Source organism: Cystoisospora suis (genome assembly GCF_002600585.1).
Source record: "Cystoisospora suis strain Wien I chromosome Unknown contig_10774, whole genome shotgun sequence".
NCBI classification, from domain to species: domain Eukaryota; phylum Apicomplexa; class Conoidasida; order Eucoccidiorida; family Sarcocystidae; genus Cystoisospora; species Cystoisospora suis.
This window is the reverse complement of record NW_027163546.1, coordinates 1-7,976: the sequence shown is the minus strand read 5'-3', so window position 1 is coordinate 7,976 and position 7,976 is coordinate 1. Positions and strand designations below refer to the sequence as shown.

Below are 7,976 nucleotides of genomic sequence, written 5' to 3'. Positions count from 1 at the left end.
GGCTCTCATATTCCGCCTCCCCGGCTGGGACCCGCAGCGGGTCCCAGCCGGGGAGGCGGAATATGAGAGCCCATCACGATGGACTTGAGTCCGGCGGGTTAGGGGAGTGACAGTTTTTTTGTTTGCTTCTTTTGACCTTTTTCCGGTAGGGAAGTTCACCGAACACTGCGTAACGCTTGACTCCGATCGCGTCGAGGGTGGCCGAGCCCGTGCCTGACACCAAAGTTTCTACGTTCAAGTGTGTACTATCGTGTCCTACCAAACGTGTTGTTGCTCTCGTTGCGTGTTCCCCGAGCTTCTTTTCGAGCCTCCGTCCGTCAGGGCACATCACCCCCAAACCTCGCCTGGAGGTGATCTGCTCTGGAGTGAAGCGCAGAAGTCTGTTCACAAGTGTGCAGCCGTGGCGGAGCTGCTTCGACTAGGCACCCCCCCCGCCACCACACACCGCTGGGCGTAAACACTTGCGACCGTTGTTGGCCCCGATGCAAACACGGGAGCGCAGTGGCGTATCCTCTTGTGAGGTTGCTCCAGGGATACCCGATTCTCCCCTGAGAAAACGCATTTACAGTGGAGCAACATTCCTGCTGGCCGGCAGCTGTCGGACCTAGTGGTGTAGAAAGTCAGGCGAGCAGGTGCCAGATGCGGTGAGCTGCATGCAAGCCACGTCTCCAGGAAGCGCACGATCTCATGAGCCCGCTTCTGACAGACAGGGGATTTACGAAATGCGACTGTTCTGAAACAGGAGATCGCCGCTCTACGAGCCGATGGTGTGGGCGTAGCCCTTCGGTCGATGCCGTTTTCTGTCACGGAGCCTGTGCTACTGAGCTAGTCGTGTACACATGGTTGCATGGCGAAGAGGGACTCATTCTTAGCGTGAGGTAGCTGTTCGGGCTGTACTGCGGCTTCACACCGCCGTGACCGACAAGATGTCTGTCGGCCAGACGTGAAGCGATGTGACAGTCGTCGAGCCCCCCCGTGGTGTGGCGGTTCTTCGAAGGAGAGCGCTTCGCGCCCTGGGAGCCTGTCTTCCGTTTTGTGGGTTTCTCTTCAGCACGGAGTGCGCTCTAACTTGCTGCTGTCTTCTCGACCTCTACCACTTCTGCAGCATCTTTAGGCCTGCTCTTCCCCATTGGAAAGCGGGCGAAAGGTAGCCTTTGCCCCTGTTTCCTCAGTCGCGATAACCTGCTGGGGACAGCCTGCGCGGCACCTTTTTTTCACTGAGAAAAGAAATCCACTCGGGACCCTCGAGCTGATGGCAGAGACACTCCGTCTTGAAGAAGCCTCTCCCGTTGACCTCAACACGAGCTGTTTATGGAATCTGACTCTCTACAAAGCAGGGCGTCAGGCGGTTAATAACTGCCCACGCAGCGAATGAATCGTACGGCCACGCAAAACCACAAGCCTCATTGTCATCTGTACAGATCCTGAAAGACTCTCACGTCTGCCGGCGGACACCTGACTTTCTCCTCTCGTTCACCAAAATGGACAACGGAGATGAAGACGGTTTCCGTTTGGGAGACGTTTTCTCGAAGGAGCAGTTGACCGCCTTGTGCACCCGTGAGCCACGCGTGAGACACTTGCTTCGCCGGGTTGTTACTTCACGCGTCATATCAAGCTGGCTCGTTTTATGCTCCGAGTTACTTCGCAGCAGCTGTAGCGCTGAACGGACAAACCTTGGGGATACGCCTTGTAGCCTTCTCGCCGGCCTGACGCCTTGTCCTCTACCTTTGGATACGGTCATATTTCTAGGCCTTCAGCAGAACCATAGAGCTAGAGTTGGAAAGCAGTTTCGGTCCGGCCGTAGCGGGAAAAACGGTTGCGCTTTATTTGCATTCAGTCTTGCGTGTGTCTTTGCGGACAGGACGAAACATTCTGCGGATCGTCGCTGCTATTCTCCTAGTACTAGCTGTGCGGCGCTTCGGGGCCCTGTAAGGCACAAATGCACTATTTCATCCACGTCTTGTTCCCGGGGCCGTTACACTCTAGAGGAAGCACTTTTCTGGCAGCAGCACAGAAGAGATCTAAGTTGTTCTCAGCGGGCCAACTACGGGTGGATATATATGCACACGAACACCCGAGGCGTGGGTAACAATGTGAGTCGCCTAGCTTCACTTTCGAGACGTTGAGCAAGTGCAGGCTTAGTTCTTGGGTTTGACGAGAATCGTCTTTGACTCAGCAGGGTTGTTCAGTTTACATGCAGGTCAGCAACTATCCATGAGCTGAGCACGCAGATCACTGCTCTGAAACTGGGGAGCCGTTCCCTCGTTTTCGAGAGCATTTGCTCAGCGGTTTCAGAACACTTTCCAGGCATCGCAACGGCATGCCGTTGCCTACCGCCGCTGGATGGCGCGCCGGCTGAACACACGGTAACTCTGTGAAAGACTTGTTCACTCGTTTTCGAGTGGGGGTGCCGTCAGATTTTTGTTTCATGGCAACAGTACGGGCTCTGCTCCCTTGACCTATGTGAAACTGTAAAAGGTGGCGTGCGCATTGTGGGAGCACATTCCAGCTTTTTCCCGGCCGCGGTGTGGCTGTCGGGGTTCGAATCTGCGTGAGGGTCAAGTGGCAGAGACTGGTCGTGCCGAACCGAGCTGTACCGAAGGCCGTTTCGTAGCGGTACTTTCCGTATCTTCATTGTTGTTCTTGTCGGAAGTCCACTGTCTCGTCCCCGCGCTAGCCTCACTGCATTGTTCACGTGTCAGGTGTGTCGGTGTGGTGACTCCCTTGCTTCAAGAGCAGGCACTCTCGTGGGCTTCGGACTGATTTTATGGAACCTGCGGTACGACGAAACAGGGGGTAGTATCAGTGCGTACTCTGTCTTCAACCGTGGCGCAAGACACTTGCTTGGTGACCTTCGACCTGGCGACATTGATAGACAACTCCGGAATGATCCAAGGCAAGGTGGGTAATCCTCTGATCACTAGCTTACCTGGGTCTCGACAGGTAACTTTCCGAGAAGAACGTTCGAGTACAAGGACAGGCTCCAGTTGTGTGTACCTGATAAATCCCAGCCTTGGACATGCACATGCGTCTCCCTTTTTCTGAATGCAAGCTATTCTTGTTTTTCTGTTAAGGGTCGTACGTCTTCTCTGTGCTTGGCCGCAGTCCGCTCATCTGCCGCGGCGAGTACGGCACAGCCAGACAATCGTGTTTCTGCTGGTGTGTGGAGCGCTGTCTTCCGCTGTGGCCGGCAGGTAACACCGGGGAGTGATGGTCTCACCTTATCGCCTTTCCGGGGTAGCGCGTCCCTTTGTGCCGGCGCTACCCACAAGCCAGACTGGATGACGACGGCCAAAGACCGCGTCCGTCAGCTCCCGGTGATTACAGTGTGCATGCTGATGCATTCTTTTGATTCTGTACACGGCACCGAAAAGATGTTTCCTAGGCCTCTGATAGACAAGATCCGATGTCGGTGGCTTTGCGCGAATACGGGTTTCCGGTTGCAGGCGAGGACACGTTAGAACAGGACATTATTCCATTCGAGGCAGGTGGTCCTCCTGGCGTCCACCGGTCGCGAGACGCAAACAAGAAGTGCTCCTGTGGCAGCGGGAAGAAGACCAAGAAGTGTTGTGCCCGGCAAGCAGATGCGGAATAACTGGGGCCGAAGGCCTTCTGCGAATGAGCTGAGGTCACGCTACCCGCGAATAGTTCGTTTCTAACTAGACAAGAGCACTGTCGGGAGAGCGCCTTTACAGTCGGCTCCTCTGCAGGGGCCACCGGTATACAAGTGCGGCGGCAAAAGCGGCCCGATCTCCAGTTAGGGAAGGCGGAAGCACAGCTGTCTGCGCCTGCCTCCTAGTCCGATCAACGGCACGACTGAACTCGGGGTCCTGTTCGAGAGAACTGCGCACGAGTTAAACAAGTGGAATCTGATTTGAACTGCTGCATGACCTTTCTGGCATTCGGCCCTTGATGGCTCCAGTGAGCTTGAACAAAGCGGCTCATCGAAACTGCTCCATCGAACATGGACAGGCTGTACTCTCTGTCCAGTACATGAATACGTAGGTTGCTGTGTCTCGGTTGTGCAGCTGATTTTGTGCGCGACACCGGGAGACGGAGACAGATTTGGTGCTAGGTGAGGGCAAAAACTTCGTTCAGGCGCACGGCTGGCGGGTTGTCTAGTTTATATGTTAGAAGACGCGACTGCTAGAAACGCTGACTCCGAGGGCTGACAAAGCCAGTTAGTTCACTGTAGCAAGAACAAGTATGCCAGCGTAGGCTTTGTCTCGCCGTAGTTCACGACGCCGAGGCGAGGGGTCCGAAGCCGGGCACCGGCAGGGAAGTCAGCAGCCCACCAGAAATGGTCCTAAGCAAATTCAGTAGGGCGATGTTGAGCAACTATCAGGAACTATGCCGGTCGCGTAGCACGGGATGCCGCGACACCCCTCTGTTTGCGGGTCGCAGTCGCACGTGGGATCAGCGCCTTCTGCACATTCTTAGCAGTGCCGTCGGCGACAGAACGGGTACAAGCAGAACAGCGGAATCAGCAAGGTTTTGTTTACGTAAAAACAAATTTCGGCACACAGGCTGAGAACCATGCGCTGTTGTGCAGGGCAGTGCTGCCCATACAAACCAGTGCTGCATGCGGCGGACAAGACATCAGGCAGAATCCCTGACGGTCCACCGACTCTGTCTCGCGAAGAGTAGGAAGGTCGCAACAAAATCGAGTACTCCAGTCGTCCTCGCGTCTGTTGTGCCTGCGGGACTTTTTTAAAGCGGGGGTAAGCGACCACATGTGTGTAAAGCGTCCAGCCAGGTTTTCCTGAGGCGAGTCAGCTTTCCGGATTGACACAGCTCGACTCTTCGGCTAACAACCTTAGCAGCACCCGGCGCAGAGTGGCCTGGGTCTATCATGATTACTGCGAGCTCAAGGCGTCTCGACGAACTCGGGGGCGGCCACGTTACCCCCTAGGTGCCCTACCGTCTCATTTTGCGTCGAAACTCGCGACTCCGACCGGCTAGGCTTCAGTATATGCGGTATCTTCCATTGCCGTCTTCAGCATCCAAAACTGCGGAAGCGCCTCCGAGCGTTTGCGCGATGGCAACAAAGTAGAGAGCATTTGATAGAGTGTGGACGCCGCAGTCGAAGCTTTTCACCTGTAGAGAAGGTGACGGGGGCGCCTGCGACTTTCATGTATGCTTTGCATTCAGTTTTCTCTAACAGCACGGCAGGGCGGAAAGCCTGCGGTTGTTGGCGCAGCTCCGGGGTCAGTAATCAGTCGGACTTACTAAGTCTCTCCGACTCACTTGAAAGCAGTTGATGTGAAGTACTTGCTGAGTGGCATGCTCGATCTCCCCCATGATAGCACTGTCGTGGCTGTCACCTTCAGGGGCATTATCCTGGTACAGGAAGTAAAAGGGTGCAGCAAGCGACGCTTCAGAGCAAAGATGGCAGCTGGTATCGAAGTCGGACAAACACAGACTGCTTCTGGGCTGGCAAATTGGATAAATGCATTTGGGCCTGAGGTGCTTCGCAGTGATGGTTCAGCGTGCCAACTGCTCTGTGTTATACATCAACTGCAGATTATTACAAAGAAGCTACCCGCGGGACACACGAGCACCAATGTATGTAAAAACATAGTGCGGCCGGCCATTTGTCACACACCTGAATCCACTTGTGCGTGTAAAGCGACATCTGCGTGAGACCGATGTCACCGAATTCCTTGAAACATTTGGCAAGGTCTTGCACACATGCACTCCGCCAACGCTCCGTCATCCAAAGAGCCCAGCCCGCGTCAATGACCTCGAAGGAGAATGGAGTTAAGGGCACCACTTGTTTGCTGAATATCTGGCCACAGTAACAGTACAAACAGGCTTATTGTCTAGCAGTGGCGGTTTGCGAAAGGGGAACAGCATCACCATAGGACATCTGTCGGCTACCACATGCGGCTATCTTCCGTAACTGAAACAGCTACTTGCTCTAACCGACAGGGAGAGGGGGAAGCACAGGTACTTCTTGGGCCCCCGCAAGAGACCCAACTGGAAGGAGCCGGTGCTCAGGAAATGTAACCAACGCAAAACGTGCAGCAGCGAACGTCGAGACGGCACTTCAAAATTAAGCCGGTTCCTCTGCTCCCTCTTCCAGGAGCACGAAGGCTGTCCCAGCACACTTGAGTTCGAGCAATATGGTACGAGGGTTCGCTCACCTTGAAAGGCTCAATGCCTTCAGCCGTATTGAACACAGCAGCAGTCTCATGTAACCGTCCGATGGCGCCCAGATATCGGACTGCAGGTGGGTATATTTCATTCCCTGATCCGAAAGACATGAATGAGACATTCTCCTCTTTGACAGCTTACCGTGGAGAGAACCGAGCAGGTCGGAACTTCGCTACCGTTGCTCAGTTCCTTCAGTGCTGCTTTTCCGTTTTTTCTCGGCGGTGGACGTACTCTTCGGTCCAAGGCCATCAAACGTGTAGGACCAGCTAAAAAACACGGAATGTTAAGAGAGCAGGTCTACGGCGCCTTTCCGGCAGCTCCGTTGTCTATCCAGAGGCCGACAGTAGGTAGAACCGTCGCCCGCCAGGTGTATTACTAGACACTTACATTCCTTGATATGAATATACGCGTTGGCTGCGTATACCTCCGTAGCGGCGAGTAGTCGACCCCACTGTTCCAGATGCGCATCGTTGCACGTCTTGCCGTACACCGAGACTGCCCAGTACGCGAATGCCGCTTCGCTGCTGCTCTCCTGGAGCCAAGCAACAGTGTCAGCGTAACTGGCGAGAAATGAACGCGGTCGGACCTGCCAAGGGGTTCGCGTCGTACTATGACCGCACGGGGGCAGTGACTCGCGCAGCTCGCGCCGCAGGTATCCGCAGCTTCTCCAGCGGCCGCAGCTCTGTATTCACCTGCTGAATTTCTTATTCATGTAGGGTGGGCTATACAGGCCGTGTCTGAGCATTGTTCACCTGGTGTGGACCAAGGCCGTCGGGCTGCTGGATTCCGGTGCTGTAAGAATTCAGAAACCACCAGTCCTTGTGCCTGGCAACCTGCAGGCCACTCAAACAGCGCAAGCGCCAAGTCGCCAAGTGGCGGGGAAGTGTTTCTTCTTGCTGCACTGTCACCTGCACACGGAGCTACTAAAAGCCCGCGGGGCCGGGGCTTGGTGAGGGAGCAGGGGCGGCGTTAAAAGATGGGGCAGGCGAGCGTCCCCTCGCCACTTCACAGTGTCAGAAAGCATTCTAAGCTCGCTTTGACAGCACACGGAAAACTAAGAGACCACAGGCGGTTGCTCCTGCTCCTGCCCTGCCAGGGAGTGCCACCCTGTTCACAGAGTGCTCCGTTGTCCTGAGCATTGGGCCCTTGAGTGTATAAGATCCCGGGCTTACCGAGTACATGCAGTCCAAACCCGCTGTGCTCTTACCACAAAATGACGTTGTATTTTGTTGGCAACCGCGCCGTCGACGAAACCAGAAAGAAAGCCGGGATTCGCAAAGTTGCGAATAAACGAAAGGATGATGTGGTGAATCTTCGGAGTTTTCAGACCATAGGGAGTGATGATTGTCAGCCTCTTACTGAGCCACCTGCGGGCAGCATACCGTCCCATAGAATGCAATTCGGCGGCTTCATCTGCTGGACGGATAGTGGTCCTCATGGTTTACTTTTGCAAACTCGCATAGCCTACCCTGGATCGAACTTGCCCACCACTGCCGCCATGTGAACCAAATATCCCAAGAACGCATGAGTCCCGTAGTAGAGCCCTGCGCCTGCCTCGACTTGACTGCTTCGCAAAGCTGGACACGCAGTTGCGAGTGTAGAGCCCCGGACGCCCCTGGTGGCACCTGAAAACCAAGGTAGCACATGTAGCTCTCCGGAGAGTGGTGACTCGAAAGCGGCGAGGAAACACCGAAACGAACACTCTTGGCAAGGTGGCCTAGCTACGCTGACATGTGGGGTGATCGGCATCACAACGATCAAAAGCCAGGTGTAACACAAAAATCTCCCGGTCTGCGCGGGGGGTCAGGGCTGTCGGCTGC

The 7,976-nt window shown here is 55.1% G+C and overlaps 2 protein-coding genes across 2 annotated transcripts; one reads left to right on the top strand and one right to left on the bottom strand.

Annotated features, from left to right (window-relative positions):
• The first annotated feature begins 654 nt into the window (after positions 1-654).
• CSUI_011311 (uncharacterized protein) lies at positions 655-3,901 on the top strand. Its single transcript, XM_068071411.1, has 4 exons — positions 655-1,557; positions 1,862-1,928; positions 2,735-2,901; positions 3,447-3,901. The coding sequence occupies exons 1-4, from the start codon at positions 1,482-1,484 to the stop codon at positions 3,593-3,595; spliced, it is 459 nt and encodes a 152-aa protein (XP_067916614.1). The 5' UTR covers positions 655-1,481; the 3' UTR covers positions 3,596-3,901.
• A 379-nt stretch (positions 3,902-4,280) lies between these two features.
• CSUI_011310 (endo- -beta-glucanase) lies at positions 4,281-7,779 on the bottom strand. The gene is made up of 8 exons (XM_068071410.1): positions 7,625-7,779; positions 7,364-7,523; positions 6,909-6,989; positions 6,544-6,688; positions 6,147-6,250; positions 5,606-5,788; positions 5,248-5,340; positions 4,281-5,097 (listed from the first exon to the last, which is right to left on the bottom strand). Exons 1-8 carry the CDS (start codon positions 7,654-7,656, stop codon positions 4,966-4,968), a joined length of 930 nt encoding a protein of 309 aa, XP_067916613.1. The 5' UTR covers positions 7,657-7,779; the 3' UTR covers positions 4,281-4,965.
• Between the last annotated feature and the right edge of the window lie 197 nt (positions 7,780-7,976).

What these genes read in the sequence shown, in the direction of transcription:
- CSUI_011311 (XM_068071411.1), top strand. Translation starts at nt 1,482, where the DNA reads ATGGACAACGGAGATGAAGACGGTTTCCGTTTGGGAGACGTTTTCTCG. An exon ending in GTGCGGCGCTTCGGGGCCCT is followed by an intron (nt 1,929 to 2,734) that starts GTAAGGCACAAA and finishes CCTTGCTTCAAG; the next exon opens with AGCAGGCACTCTCGTGGGCT. An exon ending in CCGGAATGATCCAAGGCAAG is followed by an intron (nt 2,902 to 3,446) that starts GTGGGTAATCCT and finishes TTCCGGTTGCAG; the next exon opens with GCGAGGACACGTTAGAACAG.
- CSUI_011310 (XM_068071410.1), bottom strand. Translation starts at nt 7,656, where the DNA reads ATGGCGGCAGTGGTGGGCAAGTTCGATCCAGG. An exon ending in AAGGCATTGAGCCTTTCAAG is followed by an intron (nt 5,789 to 6,146) that starts GTGAGCGAACCC and finishes TACTGTGGCCAG; the next exon opens with ATATTCAGCAAACAAGTGGT. An exon ending in TTCACATCAACTGCTTTCAA is followed by an intron (nt 5,098 to 5,247) that starts GTGAGTCGGAGA and finishes CCTTCTCTACAG; the next exon opens with GTGAAAAGCTTCGACTGCGG.